Source organism: Semicossyphus pulcher, unplaced genomic scaffold, assembly GCF_022749685.1.
Source record: "Semicossyphus pulcher isolate SPU_LCO1_2020_fin unplaced genomic scaffold, fSemPul1.0.p SCAF_21, whole genome shotgun sequence".
Classification (NCBI taxonomy): domain Eukaryota; kingdom Metazoa; phylum Chordata; class Actinopteri; order Labriformes; family Labridae; genus Semicossyphus; species Semicossyphus pulcher.
This window is the reverse complement of record NW_027211695.1, coordinates 17383345-17403523: the sequence shown is the minus strand read 5'-3', so window position 1 is coordinate 17403523 and position 20179 is coordinate 17383345. Positions and strand designations below refer to the sequence as shown.

General features: G+C 42.5%; 1 protein-coding gene across 6 annotated transcripts in view; it reads right to left on the bottom strand.

Annotated features, from left to right (window-relative positions):
* clcn3 (chloride channel 3) overlaps positions 1 to 20179 on the bottom strand; it is a 41217-nt gene that overhangs the window by 15691 nt on the left and 5347 nt on the right. For 2 of the 6 annotated variants that reach the window (XM_069671796.1, XM_069671801.1), the window contains exons 2-4: positions 16024 to 16205; positions 2315 to 2475; positions 1624 to 1723 (exon numbers count right to left, since the gene is read on the bottom strand). In XM_069671796.1, the coding sequence (XP_069527897.1) occupies positions 1624 to 1723; positions 2315 to 2475; positions 16024 to 16186 (424 nt within the window). In that variant the 5' untranslated portion in view covers positions 16187 to 16205. Of the gene's footprint in view, positions 1 to 1623; positions 1724 to 2314; positions 2476 to 9482; positions 9659 to 11305; positions 11512 to 16023; positions 16206 to 20179 lie in introns of those variants that run through there. The other 4 variants (XM_069671798.1, XM_069671802.1, XM_069671799.1 and 1 more) reach the window with 3 other exon arrangements.

Here is a 20179-nt window from a genome sequence, read left to right as displayed (position 1 = left end):
TAGAATCAGTGCCGATCCTGTCAGCCATAAAGGCAGGGACACCGGCACACGTGTCCCATAAATATTTACCAATTTAGTTTCAGCATCAAAAAATATCCACATCTGACACAGACAATCCTCAGAACTATGTATTTAAAAAAGTGATGGTGTCAAACTATTGAAACCTTTAATTTCACAATGAGAGCTTCGATGTTCCAGGTCAGTTTAGTCATGTTTAAATAGCCCGACCTTATTTTAATACAGTTTTACAGCAACGTAAAGATAGAGATGTTGTAATACCACTTTATTCTTCCTGATTCTGATAGCTATGTTTGAGCGTTAGTCAATACACTGAACCACTCAAATACAAGTATGATAAAACATATATTTATTTTATCATTGTGATATGATGCTACTATTGTGTTATGGCCAGGCAGGTACAGCACACTGAAGGAATCCTAACATAAAACCAAGCTAAGCTAACATTAGCATCGGCACAGCGAGCTGCCCCTCCCGCTGCCTTGTCCTGTAGTGTCCTGTCAAAAGGAGGAGTCTTGTTTTTTTAACACGTCTCTCCTGCTTTATTCTGTTTTTACCAATTTTAATCATCTTAACTTTGAATTTACATAATACAGACTTTAAATGTTGTGAAGGGAAAACTCTGATTGCTAACATTTAGCTAGCTTTGACTAACGTTACACTCTCCAGCACTGCAGAGTTGTTGTTTGCTTTCATCACGTCATCATTTAGCTGAAACTAGAGATAGACCGATATGGTTTTTTCAGGGCCGATACCGATACCGATTATTAGTAGTCAAGGAGGCCGATAACCGATATTTGGTACTGATAGTCATTTGCAGTAAAAGTGAAAATATTGGCGTCAAAACTTTTAATAATACAAACTCCAACACTTAACTTTGTTTAAATGCCTTTAAGCATATGTTTATTAAACAAACAAACAAAAAGCGCAGGGAGTTCCCAGGGTCAGCAGCATCTCTTATAAAGTTCACTGAAAATTTTAATAAATAAATAAATAACTTCCTGAAGTTTTATTAAGTAAATAAAACAAAATTAAATAAAATTTGCAAAGAAATGAACTCTAATCGGCCGTCGGATTTTTTTTTTTTTTTTTTTTTTAATTATAAAAAAGAAAAGAAAAAAAAAGGCGCCCATAATCGGCCCGGCCGATAAAAGTCTATCCCTAGCTGAAACAGTTGTTGTTCGTGGCAGCTACAATGAGTATATTATTGAAATGTAAGCTTCTGTTCTGAAGAAGAAGAAACAAATACATATTTAGGGGGGGGGCTAAAATGATGGCATTTCTGATACTGGTTTTAGAACGGCTCATCTAAGAGTCCTCACAGGGTGGTAAAGAGGTAATCTTTATTCGCCATGTTGGTCGTAGAAATATTAATAATTAATGAGGATTACACTGATGTGAGTGCTGACCTCTGCCCTGTGAGGCTCGTGCTGGAGAAAGAAGACGCTTCTGTTTGCGGTTGAGTGAAAGTAAAAGACAGACAAAGGTCAAGAGAGAGGCTGAGCGTGAGCTGCCTGAGGCCAAGCATGTGAGAGTCACCAGCAGAGGAGATAACGGCTCTGTGTGCGTGCGTGTGACTGTATAGTATATCTGCACATGTGTTACCTGAGGCCAGGCCAGTGAGCGTCACCACCAGCCACCCAGACCAGGCGTCGTACAGGCTCTTTGTGAACTCCCATGCCGACTCCTTTTTCTTACTGTTTATCTACAAGAAACATAAATGAGATGTAGTTAAAAGCCTCAAAACAAGCAAGTTACTGTCGACCTTAAGAGGACCATCTTTGAAGTAGACACTTGATCAAATAGTCAGACTGAAGCAGAAAACTTCCTGCATTTTTTTCTGTTTACTCATCAAAAATCCTCCCAACTACCCAGTTCTTCATTTTTTGGGTCCAAACATCTGTTGCAGATTTAAACTGACACCAGCTGAAGTGGAAATGCTGCATGGACAGAAAAAAGGCTGACATACAAGGATACTTCTTCAAACTGTTTAGAAGAAGCCTTCGATAATCTGTGCACAATTTAAAGAAGCACTTCAGTCAGTCACAGCTGGTGTTCTTTGTAATCGATAGAAGCAATAATATTTGAAATTGGCGGCATAGCTGTGGAGGAAGCCGTTTGTATGCCAATTAATCTGACTTTTTTAGACATCAGAGTGTGTTTTTAAGTTGTTTTAAACAGTCAAACTCTAAGTGAAAAGCCGGCTGTCAGAGAGAGAATGGAAACGAGGGATTGTAGAAATGTGGGCATTAGTAATTCACTCATTTATACTCTGTTTCGTCTGCTGCCTCCTCACCTTCCGGTGCCTCTCGCGGTCCTTGCACTTCTCTCGGACCCAGTCGATGGTGTGGAAGTCGTCGTAGGTCCCCACACCAGGTATGGGCTCCTCTAGGAAGTCCAACAGGTGGGTGGTGCTGCTGGGTGCCCCGCCGCCGTTAGACATGGCGTAGTTAGACCCTGAAGAGGACAGACAGGAATTAAAGACTAAGTAAATTACATTTCTATTAAATCTAAAACCTTTATCAAGATGCCTCGTTGGAGATTGTTCTTGGCGCCTTAAAATTCTTTGTCCTTTCAGGCATTAAACTCACTAAGACGTCTCGCAGTCTCATTAGTGCTGCTCTGATCGTATCGGCCTGCAGGCTGCAGGACAATGGGACAGCACAGAGTCCTGATAAGCATGCAGAGTCAGTTCAGTAAGGACTGTCACATGATTAGTGACAGAACATATTTATGGTTTAGGGACAACAAATACAAAGTCAACGTTGTTCACTGGCTTTTAGGAGATTGTGCGGATACTATAATTAGATGACAACAGCGACATAAGAGACGAAAGGTTACAGCTGAGGCCTGATCTGATCGTGTTGGACGCACAGATTGAATATATAAGGGCGGCAGAACATATCACACACACACACACACTCACACACACACACACTATAAAGGGCTAATTATTCTCTCTGCCTCTTATCTGGAAATCTTAACAGCATTTGAACGGCTGCCATTTGACTTTTCTGGCTGCCTGATGAAACATTTCTTCCATAAAAGAAAGAAAAAACTTTTATTATTCTGTATATTTTTTCAGCTTACAATCAAACAACTTCCTAATCTTCTTATCATCCTCATAATTCAGTAACTCAGTGCCAATATTAAAGCATAAAAGAGGCCATTAATGCACTGCCAACAGTTTAATCTCTTGTGTTTGATGAATGAGGTGAAAACCCGACCTCCCACATGTTTAGTGTAAGAACAGCGGCGCCTAATCCTCCCTCTTGTGACAACAGAAATATGACTTCTTCATCGGCAGCACAAAGGCGGTGCAGTGTGCAACGTGGACAAAAGGGAGACAGAGCAACAGTTAATGCTTCTGTCAGAAGCACAAAGGAAAATATCTGGTTTCAGACACAACATATAATGTGACACATCACAAGTACAACTTGTTATTCCAGTCTGAGAACATTCAGCAATATTAGATTAACCCTAAGAACTACTGTGGCCCTGTTTGTTGCAGTGAAAGGACATTATGAGCATCTTTAGCTTCTGTAATGACGCACATTTCCTCCTGAAGCGGAAACAAACAGGCAGGTCATCATACTGAGAGATCATGAGGCGGAGGATGGGGTGTAAGTTACCGAGAAATAACACCAGGGCCACAGATAAGAGCTAGGAAATCTGATTGTGTCACATCAGCCCGAGCCAACAAGCACAGCTTCACCGTCACACATATTAAAATGCACAGTCGATTCTTTTTCACATTATTCTTCTTCAGCCAGATTTCGATTTGCACTTTGAAAACAAGAAAACTAGAAGATAAACTCAGAGCACTTCCTGCATTAGTATGCATGTAGCATCGAGCTGTGCCTAGAGGAATGCTGTTATATGGTTGTTACAGTCCACTTCCACCTCCTCTGCTCTGATTATTCAATCACACGCACACACACACACACAAAGTCAGACATGTTGCTGCTGCAGAATCCTGTGATAAGAGGACGTTACTAAAGCTAGAAAACCCCAGGAGAAGATGCTAATATTTCTAAGCACTGGGCCCTCGGGGGGGCTGCACAGTGGGGCAGTGGTTAGTGCTGTCGCCTCAGGTAGAAGGTTCCTGGTGTGAATCCCGGCTCAGACAAATGGGGCCTGTGTGGAGTTTGCATGTTCTCCCCGTACTCCGGCTTCCTCCCACAGTCCAGAGACAAGCTCGTTAGCTTCATTGGTGACTCTAAAAGTGTGCATAGGGTAGCGTGAAAAGTTGTCTGTCTCTGTGTGTCAGCCCTGTGATTGACTGGGTGTACCCCGCCTCTCACCCAATGACAGCTTGAATAGGCGCCAGCCCCCCCGAACCCGAACAGGATAAGCGGTATAGATAATGGATGGATGGCCCCGTGGGACACCAAGCCTCTTAACTTGGTGGCCGAGGTAGATGTATTTGCCCAAATGTGAGGTTACGTCAAACAATACAAGTTGACTGAGCCTAACTTATAGTATAAGGTAACACAATGTTGATGCAGCCTACGGCCCACTAATAAAAGCCTTTGCATTTGCAGTTATACAGACTGGGTGTCTGTGGCGACCCAGTTAGTGACGCGTTTTCCATCAGCCAGCAGTGGTTGGTCTGCCAGAGAGGGTAGGCAGAGCTAAGCGGCTGCTTTTCCGCTCTCTGCAAGTGTTGCGAGTAAACAGTAATCTACTATGGCTGAACAAACAAAGAAAAGATGGATGACTACAGATACAACTTCAACAAGAAGTGAAAATCCAAAGAAAAGAAACAAACTCGACGCTCAGATGAAGCAAACAGTCTGAAAAGATACAACTGGAGCCGACCGTGGACGTCTGGATAAATTGGGAAGCGTACTCCCAATTACCGTTTATTGCCATTAGAGGCGCCAAAGATAACGAAACTGAAATCTTCAAGATAACATCTTTAACTCTGACCTCTCCATACACAGAAAGCCAAAAACAGAATATGTTTATAATAGTGTTGTGTGAAAGATATTGATACATCATAGAATACATACATACATACATGGATGCCAAGTATTGTACTTTACACATGGTACCGACATTCTTTCACTGCCTCTTTTATATTATTAAAAAACCCAACAGCAAAAACATGTCAACAGAACATGAGGACTTTGTCTGTCCGAGTGTGTCCACTACACAAGCTTTTTGCTGGCTCATCGCACTGCTTTGGCGTTTCTTTCTGTGGCCAGAAGTCACGTGGAACCCCGAGCCCCTTCATTCAGAATCTGACAGCCCGAAACTTCATGTGCTAATTCAGCTGCTTAACCAGATACATGTAACTGGAAAATAAAAAGGAGGCAATAACTGACAGTCACACTTGAGAGTACACCAAAATAAACATTAACTTTCCAGCCTGCATGCTATTTTTGGACTGATGTGTCAGTGTTTGTCAGCCATTCAATAGAAATCCAGTCCACCATACGTATACACTCCCCCTACATTTATAATCTCCCGAGCATAACTGGGGCAGGGTCGTGACCAAAAAACAAGGCCCCATTCATGGTAAAATCCCTCTGATGGATCTGAATCCTTCCCAAGCATTGCTACACTGAAGCTGCTATAACACCTTCACAGTATAACCATATAATAAATGAGCTGTACCACTCAATGCACCAAAAAACTCCACAACAGCCAAGTAAGACTTTCACCCAGAGAAGAGGAAGAAGAAGTGAGTGTGTAAGCTGCTACTGGAGCTGTTGTGGAGTCAGCAGCAGTGAGAGTGTCAGGCTTGGCAGAGAGGCCGATACTATCGTTCTCCATTTTGATTTCAGAGTGACGGCTGCAGCCTGGACCGTCCGGGGACACCGCAAGTGTTGGCTCAACAAAAGCAGGCCGATATAGAGGTCTGACTTTTTTCCGTGCAGGAGTAAGATATGAACACGTCAACAGAAGCACATATTGTTCATATTTGGGGTTCTGCCACCAGCAGATGGTTTCAACCTTTATGAAAGAGTTACAGACCAACAGCTGGGAGGGTGCCGTCCAAAAACTATGCTTGAGAGTTAGGCTATGTCTGCTGAGAGAGGCGTTAACATTATAAATCTGTAAGTGAAGGGACTGGACAGTCTGTTCTAGTGAGTGTTTCTCTGGAGACACAGAAGTGAGATTACTGACGCACTGCATTTAATGGCTAAAGTGGTTGCCGTAGGTTGCACATAATGATATGCATAGCGTTACCCCGTCCTTTAACGGGATTGGCTCCTTAGGTTTGTGACGTCTCAAACCTGCCAATCTGAAAACGTGTTGTTCAGCCTGTCCTTGGTACACTGCAGTTTAAAAGCAAACAGGCCCAGCCATGGAGATGACTGCTGATGTTGTCCCTGATGTGTCTTGTAGCACATGGAGATGTTTACAAGGTTACACACTGGACTTTCACTGGAGGGGGGCTTTAATCTGTATTTCTTAAAAGGCCTTTCAACCCACCTACTAAATGAAATGCTTATTCCACATGGACAGTAGAGGTATTCATTCGCTTGTTCCACCAAAAACTCCTTAATTTATAGCAGGATTCTTGATGTTTTTAAAACTAAATTCCTGAACAAACCATGACATTTGACGAAAATAGAAATGACAAAAACCCAGAATGTAAGTTTTTCAAGTATCAGAAAAAAGAAATGCTTGGAGAAAATATTCTGTGGATATTTCAGGACTGACCCATTACTGAAATGTTAAATATTAGGGATGCACGATATTGGATTTCTTGCCGATATCCGATATTTTACAACTCATTTAGCCGATTACCGATACCGATATTTTCTTCCCGCACACCTAATTGCAGAGATCATCAACTCTCTTCTGTATTGGAATCAGCGTACAGTATAACGGTGATACTCTTATCACATTTGTTACAACGGTCGGGTGACGGGTCTCGAGATGGTTAATCAAGTTTGTAGTGTTGAAAGACTTTGCCTTGGCTCCTCCTCGCATCACCGAAGCTGAGCAGTCATTGCAAACAGCAGTTTTGCTTTCTATTTCGGACACTTTGAAAAACTTCCACACCACGGACATTTTGGCTTCTAACTCTCTCATGCTGCAGGTAGACACACGTGACGTCATCACGCTGCGCCGCGCAGGTCTTCTTCGCGCCGGGGACATTGCGCCGAGGTCGGGCATTAAATCAAGTATGCAGCAGCCCATTATTTTATCGGTTAACTATATCGGCGGATATCGGCGCGTTGGCCGATATCCTTTTCATTTTCATTTTTAAGCCAATATCGGCCGATACCGATAACGTGCCGATAATATCGTGCATCCCTATTAAATATCCATGTGTCAATGGGATATCTGCCCCCATAGTTCACTGTAGGCTTCATGTGTTTATGAACCATGAGAAAAGTGGAACAAGTGGATCAAAAATTAGCGGAATAATCACAAGGAAGAACAAAAGAAACTGCCAACATTACAAATGAAGTGGCATCAAAAATGCTGATCATAAACACAAACAAAAAGGGGGTTCAAATGGTTAAAGTAGGGACGTCTGCAAAGTCTGCTGCCAGCACTCATCCATGTAAATAATCTTACAAGCCATGTGCTTTATGATCCACAGCAAATGTGTAACTACACAGTGTGGAAACATTTCAATCTCACATTTTCTGTAGGAGGAAATCAACCCAGCAGAGTCGGCCCATAAAGACGACAGAGCACGAAGATGAGACTGCAGCCCACACTGCAGCAGCTACTGCAACATTTCCAGCTCACCAGGAGCAATAGAGCAGATTTGACAACAGGGATTTAACTGATGTGATAAATCAGAGAATCCCCCCCCCCTCCTTTTTCTTGATGATACTGCACTACTGGCACCCATCGGATCAGGAGTGCGGAGCCAAGCGAGGATGACGCCACTGGAAAACAGAAACCCTGAGGGGCGAGGACATCGTCAGCATCACGCTCCGTCGGTTCAGAGGGGAACAGAGACAAAAAGACAGAAACATAAGGCTTCGGTTTCCTTCCCCTGTGCACAAAGACGTCGACGCAGCGCTTCTTCTCAGGCAGGATCACGTAAAAAAAGCCATGACAGTGCACACACAGGCCTCTTGACTACTTCTCTAAATCGACTGCGTTGGCTGGAGAAATTCTAAGTATCTTCATTCCATAACAACCCCTGCAATCGCCTTCATTCGGCCTACTCTACTACTGCTGAGTGAATCAGATCAGGGAGGTTTACAAGCAGCTGGCTAAGACACTCTGGGTCAGCAGGGTCGGAGTAGGGTTAGTCTGCCCGGACATCATGTGACCCTGACGGCCTCCTTGTAACCTGCTGGCGAAATCCCCGGAGCCGCACGAAAGGCCGGTGAATAAATCGCTCAGAGTCTGAAAAGCCTTAAACGGCCCTTTTTACACAACTTTCATGTGGATGTTTACACATGCCATGTTGGTTTTGGATAGCTGGGGCAAGGCCTCAGGTGAATGTCCTTAAAGCAACCCAAATGCTGTGTTCAGTTTTGCAAAAATAGGAGTACAAACACAACTGGTCCAGTTTGTTTCACTGATTTTTAAAGCTGGAAATTGACAATTCCTATAACCCAAATATTGAAAACTATAACAAACGGAACTAAAACTAGAATAAAGACTACATTTCCTTGCAAAGACTGCATTTGAAAGGAAAAAGGAAGTATAGTTTGGATGTAGAGACGTCCAAAGTGGATGTAGGCGGCGACGAATCTGCCCTACACTCACCAGGGGCTTTTTGTCTCTGCTCGCTCACCGTAAAAATCTAACGAGGCCTAGAGGAACTCACACGCAGCTGAATTAAAACTCCCTAAAGGCCACACAGGGAAGAAAAACAAGGATACAGTGTACTGACTAAATTTGTGCTGGAAAAATATTTTGGCACGATTCGACTGCATGCCCTCACCCCGAGGAGCCTGTTATGAGTGATGTGATGTGACGTCCTGAATATGGCCAACAGGTGTCCTCACACTGCGGGAACATTATGAAAACCCTTCAAATACACACATCCTAGAGGCATGGGCATGCAGTTTACATATGTAGGAGCTTAAACATGACTGTGCTACTGTGAATTAAAATGGATGCCGGTGATGTTGTCACTGCTGCTGCTTACAGGCCCGAGCAGAAGCCTTCACACTAAACCAGCTCTTATTTTTTATCTCTTTATCTCTAGCTGACGTTCACACACACTGCTGGTAAATCATTGAGAGAGGTGAGAGGTGGATGGTGAAATATGCTAGCCACATAGCTGTTTTGCTCCCACAGAAAAGCAGCATTGTCATTAGCAATGGCAGCTCCTAATCCACACTGACAGCACAGAAGATGAGGCAGCGTTTTACTCCACCTGCACCATGTCTGCCTGCCATATGGCAACATGCACTCACTGTACAATAAGATGAAGAAGGAGGTGGAGGAGGGGGGAGGCGGTCTCTGTCATCACAACAGCGCGAGGAATGAAGGGAAGGGGGAGAAAAAAAGGAGAGGACGTGGTGTACCTCTTTTAGGGATCTCCTGCAGGGGTATGGTGTCCCCTCCCCCGTCGTAGGGCAAATAGGGGTCGGCCGCCGCGTCCTCCTCCTCCATGTTGACAGCTGAGACGAAGCTAGGCTAAGCTAAGCTAACGTTTCACTACGCACTGCTCGCTGCGTGTGTGTCTGTCGCCGCTGCTGCCATGTTTACCAAAACGAAGACAAGCGTGAGAGAGTGTGTGAGATCGCAGAGTCCCCCCTCTCTCTCTTTTTCCCCTCCCTCCCTTTCTTTCTCTCGCCACTGCAGCAGCTGACTGTTGGAGCTGATTACGTCATCACACACACACACTCAGAGGGAAAGACGATCGCGCCAGGCCGGTCAGCTTTGCCTGCTTGGTTGCTACGGGAGATCAGTGAGCCCTGCCTGTATGGGAGAGTCCATGGTGCTGGGTCACAGGGGTGTGTGACGGCCGTTAATAAATGGAATATTCTATTCTGAGCAAGTGCGGGGTCGTTAAAGTAAGTCTTAATAGCTTAGTATGCAGCGGAATTTACTTGGGAGCCCATACTAGATAATGATAATGTATCTGAAAATGCTAGCTATTAGTTGATGAGTAAAAATACGATATTTTAAATAATAAAAAAATAAAACAGATTAAGTCGCGCCAGCCCCTAAAATGTAAATATTTCAGTCTCTCTCTTTGCCTCATTTACCATATTCACCATATTCAGATTTAACAACATATTTGAAAACTCCGTTTCAACTCCGCCGTTCCTTTCAGAGGGGAATGTAGAATGGGCGAAACCACGAGCTGTTTGTACAACTTTCTCCACAGCTATAGCGCCAGTTTCAAATATTATTGCTTCTATTGATTACAGAGAACACCGACACTGACAGTGGCTTTTTCCAGGGGTGAACTGCTCCTTTAAGTTAGCTAGGAGTTGGTTTAACGCTAACGTTAGCTGTTGTGACTTAGCTGTCACCTTTAAATTTAGCCAGATTTTCACTTCCTCCGTTGTCTTTATAGTTGCTCATCAATCGAGAAGCGCTCTGTGATAATTAATCAGTTTCCCTATGTTCAAACAATACGCACATATTAAATACAGAAGCACGACAGCTGAGTTTTAGCTTCCCACCTGGAGCATAAGGTTAGCGAAAAAATCTTGTAGAGAAAATGATTGACAACTTATTCAGCAGATATGGAAATTCTTTTTCAGCTCTCAGTAGGGCTGAATCTATCCGATGCTTACTCTGTCGAAGCATCATCATGCATTTGTAGAGTTTTGAAGCATACTCTCTCGCCAATGACTTAAATGCCAGTCCGAGAGTTTAAATCTTTCTTGGCCTCTTGCTCGGTCACTTTCTCTTTTCTCCAGTCAGCGTCTTCAATCTAATCTCTGCCATGATGTCCAAACCTGGCTTAGATCGGTAATGGAAGAAGGCTGCCTTCAGGGCTTTCTGACAGAAATATAATGCCATTAACAGTGAAGCACTTCTCCCATGAGATTATAACTGCTCAACCCAAGTTACTGTACATCGTGCAAAACAGGACTTAAGAAAGTGGCCCCATTTTCCCCATTTAAAGTCAGTTTACCCAAAAGTTCAACAGTGTTTTTCCCACTGAAACTGCTTCTCCTTCAGCACGAAAGAGAAAAACTGACTGAATTACTGTTTTGGAAATGACGTGGATTCCCTGGGTAAAACCACAGTCAAACGGTGTTTTGTAAACTGTATGTAATCATGTGTTATTATATGAAACAATGCAGCTAAAGTTAGGTCCTTCAGGCCTTAACAAAGGGGCCCTGACATTTCACACGCTGTAATATAAATATCTCTCATGGCCCCTTACCTTTCAGCAGGGCTCCTGTTGCCTGGCAATGTAACAGGTGATGTCAGCCATAGCTCGTTACAGGACGTCAAACAGGACGTCAAAGCAGCAAAATAACAAGAAATGATATCTCCTCAATCAAATGAAATAAAAGAAAACAGATTAAATCCTCTTCAGTTCACTGCCCATATATTCCATAGCATTGCTCCATGTAGCTCCTTAGCATGTGATAGTCAAACAAAAAGTTTCAGCAGAAAATCTCCACGAGGTATCAGAGTGAGCCGGCCCCCCGCTCACACTGCAGTCACAGCCCAGAGGAGGGCTTTGAGAACCCACCCCTCACTACAACGTAAAAATAGCACTGGGAGGCAGAGAGAGGCACCACACCAACTTCAAACAACATTCATCCAGAGATTTCCTGAAATGTGTGCTCACGCCGGCTGCCAGCAGAACTGGTTCATGGGAATGTCAGCGCAAGCCTGGGTGTCACACACCGATCAAGACTGACAAGCCCAGGAGGTGGAGCTGAAGCTTATAGAGTAGGACATTACAATATGGTCCAAAATAAAAACAGGAAAAATGGTAGCTTTAAAGGAAGCAATTATTGCATTGCTAACTCATGTTGTCCACTGCTTTGTTAACCTTTATGCAGGTTAATCACTTTGTAACTTTGTACGGAGAAGAGCTGTAAAATAAAAGTATGGTTCATTTGGCTGTAGGCTAATAAAATGGTTATCAGATATGGTTAATGATTGAAGAAGTTGTATAATTTTTATTGATGACTGTTGCAACGTTCCTATGAAGCTCAACCTCCGCTTGTAGCATCAGTGGCTGACAGTATATGCAGCTGAAGGTTAGGGTTACCCTCGGCTTTCACCTTGTGTAGTTAACTGCCCAGAGGTCCAGTTTCAGAGAATAAGAGGCTAATCACCAGGCGGAGACTGGAGACACTGACATGTCAGCCAAGCCCTCTTACATAAATAATTATACAGTACATAAACACACCCTCTACTTCCTCTTTATAAGGGATATGGCAAAGACAAACATTGAGTCTAAAGAATCTTAAAGAAAGCAGTTTCTCCCCAAATTTCCCCACATGATAAATCCTAATAACTTTGGTTATCCCCTCACTTTTCATGTAGCACAGCGTATTCTCCAGAAAATACTACATTAATACAGTTCTTCTTTTTTGCAATTTGTTGTAACTTGCGTCTGCAATTATGTACCTTGGCACCGTAGAGAGAATGAGTTGTCCTTTTATATGTTTGGCAAGACTTTAAAGAGCAGCTCCAGACCTGGTTTAAGACATATACAATGCTTGAAAGAATAAACTATGTCTGATCTGTTTCTGCAAAATACGTTTTATTACCTTGTAAAAATCCTCCCAAGGCATCTCCTCCTTCTACCTCATCAAAATTCCTGAATCTACATAGCCTCCGCCCACTATGCAAATTTCCAACCGTGTGACGTTTGTGACGTCTCAAACGTGCCAATCCTGTCCTTGGTGAACTGCAGTTTAAAAGCAGACAGGCCCAGCCATGGAGATGACTTGCTTATGTTGTCCCTGATATGTCTTGTAGCACATGAAGAACACCACATGGAGATGTTTACAAGGTTAAACACTGGAGTTTCACTGGAGGGGGTCTTTAAATACATAAAATGCTAACGCTAGCATGCTAACATGTTAAAATAAAATAAAAATCTGCTGCTAGCATGTCAAAAACCATAACTTATTAAATACAGATAAGTTTGTGGAGGCCTGTGAGCACTAGCTGATGCTAACGTTAGCTTACTACTCAACTGAATATAAAGCAGACGAAGCAGAAGACACGTCTTCTTTGACTGACGTAACAACATTAGCTTACTTGTATTACAGCCTTGCAAGCCTGACTCAGATCTTACTCTACACAATCCACTGCTGTGCTGTCTGCCTCCTGCTGCACTGTACATGGTGGCCCATACAGTTAAGTCATTTATGCATGTCCCACTGAATGCCTGCTCTCCCACAGTCTCCTATTCAATTATGTATAGGCTGAGTCTAGACCCTGCAGTCATCGCATCACTGCTAGGCTTTACTGCATGTATAAATCACACAACTGAAGTCAGAGGGCAATACAGCTTTAGAAATATCACTGCTGTTGTTAAAAGTGTTTCTACAAAGAATGCTACTAGCTACTGTTCATTCATCATGTGTCTTCATCCCATGCATACGCACACTCATTCTCATTAAATACAAGACGTCCATGTTTGGAGAGCCAAGCTCAGCCGTGACCTTTGACACTTCCCCCTCCGTGTTTTCTGTTTCATCAGCTGCAAGTCGAAACTAAAAGACAGACCAGGAGGAATCAGCATATTTACTCAAGGAGGAGCAAACTGGACGCAGCAGATGAGATAATGGGACACCAGATACACCAGTCATAGTGGCACAGAGAAGCTGAATGAATGAGTAACAGGTGGCTGCACTGGAAGGACAGGTATGACTATAATAAATAGCTGATCACCTCACTCAGCAGAGAACAAAACACGCCCTTTAAAAAGAGCTTAATAAATAAATCAGTGTCTTTTTAATAAGCTGAAATCACTGTTTCTGTGCACACTACGCTCCACCTCAGCTCTTCTATATTTAGCTGCTGATGACGCATTTATGAATACAAATAAGAACACCAAATTACCCACGTGGCTGTGCTATTACTACTACGACGTATCCTGTCTGGAAAGATCCACTAACTACAGTGAAAAACAAGACTGATTGAGGAACAACAAACAAGGCCGAAACACACGTAAGAGTGGTGTGAGAACACAAAACAAACAGCAGAAAGCATAAAAAACACATAAAAAGGTCAAAGGTCAAGATTGTGGATGGAAATGGGAGAACAAAAACAGGATATATAGGAGGAGGCAAAACAATGAAACCGTGCAAAGTATATTTGTTAGAAGAACGATGATATTTTTGGACAGTACAAAAATTACAAGAAGATTCACAGGCTAACCAAACGAGAGGTTTAAATAAGACAAACTGCAATCCTCAGAGAGCCTGACAAATGGTTAGAAGCAATTCATCAACTGATGTTTAACTAGACAGTAAAAGGAGAAATTAAAACGATGTCGCAAATTAATCAATTTCTTGCAAAGTGTATTTGCAGTTAAGAAACAACAAATACCCCGAGCTGGATTTAAATAGGTTATTAAGCAGCTAAAGAAACATTTTTTAATGACTTTGATAATATTCTAGTTTGGATCCAAGAGAATTTTCCCTGTGTTTTATTTGCCCTCCGGTTTAGACAGATTCCAACGCGACCTGAATTAGGTCAGGCCAATTACAACTGTTTGTCTAAAATGGGGTGGGTTTAAAGGAGCAAGTCACCCCTGCAAAAAGCCTCTGTCAGTCAAAGCTGGTGTTCTATAATATTTGAAATGGTGGGAAATTGTGGAAAGTTGTACAAACAGCTTGTGGTTTCATCCATTCTATATTCCTACAACGCCCAGCATGCATTGCGCCCCTCCCTCTGAAAGGAACGGCCCAGTGACAGACGCTGAAGTGAAATACTACTGTTTCTCTGCAGGCATTGGACCAGAGCAGTACAGAATCTGGAATACATCGAGAATATACCTGTGGATCGTGTAAATAATCTTCAGGTCTGCAGTCTACATTTTAAACCTGACGATTCTGAACGAGACATGACATCGGAGGCGGGCGTCCTAGATTGAGGAAGTGTAGTTTAGCGAGCTCCCTGGCCTCCGTCAGACAACTTGTTTTACGTCCTCTGGCGGAGGTTTTCCAGGGCCCATTGGAGAAGTGGACAGTGTCCTCCAAAAGGGTTTTTCTACCATAATAGCATTAGCTCCCCATAATAGCATGATAGGACTGAGGTTGAAAATCGGTGAACTGGCCCTTTAAGGCAGATTTAAAAACACAAATATAGTTGCCGCTTCTGAGAATCTGCTATGGATTCAGTAATAAACAAACTGGATGATAGTTTATGTTAAGTAAAAATGTTAATTGTGAGAAACTATATACATTTTAAGAGCGCTACTAATTAGCTACCTAGCATAGCAGCCTACCGCTACTACTGCTGTTTGTTTCTTTCAACAACACAGCTTTTAAATATGAAATATTTTTTTAGTTTGTATTTTCACTTTTATCTGTTTTTTGGTAGGCAGAATAAATCTTAGTAATCATTGAGTCCCTGGACCAGCTTGATTGCTGATGAAGAACATGAAATTTGATTGACAGATGAAAAAAGCTGGTATTTGACTCTGAGTCGAGACTAATTTGTAGTGGTAACTTCCATGCTCTTTAGCTGCAAGAAGACCATGAGATACCTTATAATATCTAAAAGCTAACAGGTTAACTCAAGCAGGCTACACAGATGCTAACAGTGAATAGCTTTATAACCATTTGTGAGACAAAAAGAGAAGCAGGGTTATGACGGCAGGAGGAGTCTGTTTGGTGGGACAGGACGGCATGTGGGGCAGCTGATGGGTGTGGATGGAGATGAGGAGGGGGCAGATGGCAGAGGGACTGCGTCACAGGACAGCAACACACACTGGATGCGTCTTGGCATCAGCAGCGGGACGACTCACAACCAGACGTATCGGGACAAATGTGTGAAGCAGATAAACTCAGATTTGGAGTTGAAGACGCAGAACGAATTGGTGCGATGGGAACTCAAGGATTGGAGACTGAGGGTCTGGGTTCATCAACAGCTGGGGGGGGGAGGGATCTGGACTCCTCCTACCTGGGGAGGGAGCGTCCCCATCCAGCAGGTTGTCGTCCTCGGTGGTGTGGAAGTCCATGATGACGCCGGCCCCATCCAGCAGCTCCTCGTCACTGCTGGCGCTGGCGATGCTGTTGTAGCTGTTCCTGCAGTAGCCTCTGTGGTACAGCTGCTCCGACTCCATTTAGCAACACGCCCGTGCCCTGGATGATAAGGAGGGAGGGAGGAAGGAGGGGAGGGGGAGTGGTGGAGATATACACACCGTGTTTGTGAGGATGCTAGATTAAAGAGTCTACGAGGTGAGTGAGTCTGACAGGTAAAAAGATGAGTAGTAGGGGGAGGTTGTTAGCGTGCATACTTAGTCACAGGTACACAGCAAAGACAGACGGACGCAGAAGTGATGCTGTGATGGAGGGATTATCTTCTTACACACATTTATAGTCCAGAAAAATGCAACTTTAGCATTTCAACAGCAAGAAAAACAACCAGTTACCGAGACTTGAGCACAAACGACAAAGAACTGAACCAAAAAAACGAAGGTAGTTGAGAAATACCAACAAGGTCCTTTAGTTATTAAAAAGAAGCATTTTCCAACATCTCTCTGGATCTTTAAAAGTCACATTTTCATCTTCTGTTTTCTACTTTTCTTTTGTTTAACATCGGCAGTATTAGCAATCAAGCTAAATATCCTCTAATCTCAATCTCAAAATGACAACAAAGACACACAAACACAATAAGCAGAAGTACAATTTTAAGGGTCAGACAACCTTGAGAGGTCAGACACAGTCTGACAGATAGTGATGGAAGAGGGAGTAAAACAAAGAGGGAATGAGGTGTGAAAGGACTGAGAGATAAGGTTTAAGATGAATGTTGGCTGTAAGGGAGCCTGAGAGGGACACACAGATGTTTGATGGCGGTGGAGAGGAGCCAAAGAGGAAGTCATGAGCTCCATCAGAGCGATGAGGTGGAATGACTGAGAACAAATATTTGGACCGCTTGAGGCAGAGATAAGAGGAGAGGAAGAAGATGACTGATTCAACCTGTGATCGCTGAAATTGAGACAGGAAGTTATTTACAGGGACTTACATTTCAGAGTGTATGAGATAGAGTGTGTGAGAATAAATGAATTCAAATTAATAGGATTGTAAAGTAAGCGGGGGATGGAAACATGTTAAATATGTCTACGGGAAAGTAAACAATTTAACATTTATAGAGAATAAATCTTTCAAGAATAGATAAAGAAGTTGAATATTAAACCCAACTAAATATCAAAGTATCGGATTCAGGTGTGCCAACCTCTGCTGAAGGATGATATGACTATGGAGAGGAATAATCACATATATTACACAGCTGTGTTAAATACTTAATGCTGATTGGTTAATTACAGCATTCCGAGGTCTGTTAAATCTCAATAACAGACCATTGCTATGAAGAACGATGCGGCTCTTATCACACAATCCAGAAGACAAACTGTAATCATATCAATCCGCCGAAAAAGATCCGGTTTGTTTACAGAGGTGAAAAAAAGAAAAGGGACGAAAACAGCAGAGAGAAAGAAATAAAGGTTAAACGATGCAGAAACTGGAGGCTACGACGGAGAGATCTACGAACCTGAAGACGGCACATGAAGTAAACATTAAACAGAACACAGTACGGGACACGGTGGCGTTTAAAGACGGTGAACGGAAGAGAAAATGTTTACATTTAATGTGAGTAAAAAGAGCTAGCTTAGCTCATTTTAGGAAGGCTGGAGCTCACCGTTGCTATGGACGCAGCTCTCACTGTGAGTGTAGCAGTTCAGCTCACCCTGTCGGGGTTCTATTCCGCGATAACAACCTGCTCACTATACATTATCCCTTACTTATGATATTCTTTATATCAATGTTGTATATTTCATTAATCATTAAAACAGAATAAAATAAAAAAATGGAAGGTTTTAATTAAATATCATTAATCGTGGATTTATATCATTTAAGTAACATTTAAAACTGGACACTTTTGTACAGTGATGTTATAATTCTCTGTGGTGTATTTATAGACTGAGGGATTAAAGTGCCACGAGGACATCCTACCTACAGAGACAGGATTACTGCCATAGTAATAACACTGATGAATCAAAGAGAGCAGAGCTGCAGCCACACACAGCACCCCACCGTCGCTCAAACACCGCCCCCCTGTGGAAGAAGTCAGAACTACACCAGAATCTGTAACCACAATGTGACTCAGGCGGTGACCTAAAGTGATCCGAGAACAGTGACTCCGGAAAATTAAAGATTAACCTGAAGATATTTCTAGGAATACCCGCCCCGAGACGTGATGAGTCACTAAGTATGAAATGAAAAGAGAGGAGGAGAGACATGAGAGAGATAGAGTTTTAATGTTCCCCGCTGCTGCGCCCCGACTGATCCCCAGTAATCCCTAGCGGCTCCATATTCTTCTCTGTGAAAAAAGGCCGACGTCTAATAGATTTCCACGCGCCCTCTATATCGACCTGAGCGGTTTCGATTTCCTTCTTCATCTTGATTTTTCTTTCCCACAGTGTGCAGTGGACTGAGGTGACATTCAGAGAAGGCCACAGTGAAAAGGAAGAGCAGAAAAAGCCGGAGTCAGCAGCCCGATCGATTTAAAAGATGTTTCTATAAAATGTGAAAAGAGACATCTTTTTTTGTCCAGTGTATACGACACAACAAAACAAGGTCAAAGGTAGTTTAAATGAGGATTTTAATCTCAAAAAGAGGTGATGTACTTTTTAAGTTAGACACTTTTTAAACCTGCGGCCTTAAAAAATCTTTATATAAATATTATAAACACATTTTTATTTGAGACAATTAATTAGTGGCTCTTATTTAGCAGCTTTAAATGTAGTTATTCAATTTCAATCATAAATATGTCTTTAATAAACTTTGCAGCCGATCTGGCTCCTACTGATAAGGACCAATAAAAAAAATCCAATATCAAGTTTTTATCCAATTAAAACCAACTACAGACAAAGTGCTGATATAAACAATAAATCTAATCAAGTACACAACGTGCCTTCTTTTCAAATGCTCGCGCATGCAGACTAATCGTTGCATCCCTAATTGAGTCACATCAAAAGCATTAAAGATTGAACTCTCCAGCTTATAAAATTACAATATTCTTTCTGTTCAATGTCTTCTCTTAAGGGGTAAAACAAGCAGAAAACTAGCTAGTTATTGAGCTGATAAGGTCGAAGGAGTCAGCAATGCCCGAGCAGGTGTTTCTCCTGTTGTGACATCACTACTGGAGGTATGGCCAGAAGTGCAACATGCTTTACGCCTTGTTCACACATGTATGTATTTTAGTTGAGCGTGTTATTACATAGTCAGCTCTGATTGTGCAGATACTTGCTGTTTATTTTCTCTATCAGTGTACTCGGGGGGGACAAAATATCGCCATGACTCGTGCGATAAAATTGTCGATATCGATATTTTAACTAAAAAAAAACATGACACCAAATTGCAGTGAATAATGCATTAATACTGCACTTTAGGGATGCATGATATTGGATTTTTTGCCGATATCCGATATGCCGATATTTTACAACTCATTTAGCCGATTACTGATACCGATATTTTTTTCTCGCACACCTAATTGCAGAGATCATCAACTCTCTTCTGTATTGGAATTAGCGTACAGTATAATGGTGATACTCTTATCACATTTGTTACAACGGTCGGGGTGACGGGTCTTGAGATGGTTAATCAAGTTTGTAGTGTTGAAAGACTTTGCCTTGGCTCCTCCTCGCATCACCGAAGCTGAGCAGTCATTGCAAACAGCAGTTTTGTTATCTATTTCAGACACTTTGAAAAACTTCCACACCACGGACATTTTGGCTTCTAACTCTCTCAGGCTGCAGGTAGACACACGTGACGTCATCACGCTGCGCCGCGCAGGTCTTCTTAGGGCCGGGGAGATTGCGCAGAGGTTGGGCATTTAATCAAGTATGCAGCAGCCCATTATTTTATCGGTTAATTATATCGGCGGATATCGGCGCGTTGGCCGATATCCGATAACGTGCCGATAATATCGTGCATCCCTACTGCACTTTACCTTTTTAGTGGCATTTTGTACTCTTCAGTGAATTATATATTGTGATGTATCGTTATATGATTGTCTTGTAATATATCAATTATCGCAGAATCGCAGTATCACGATA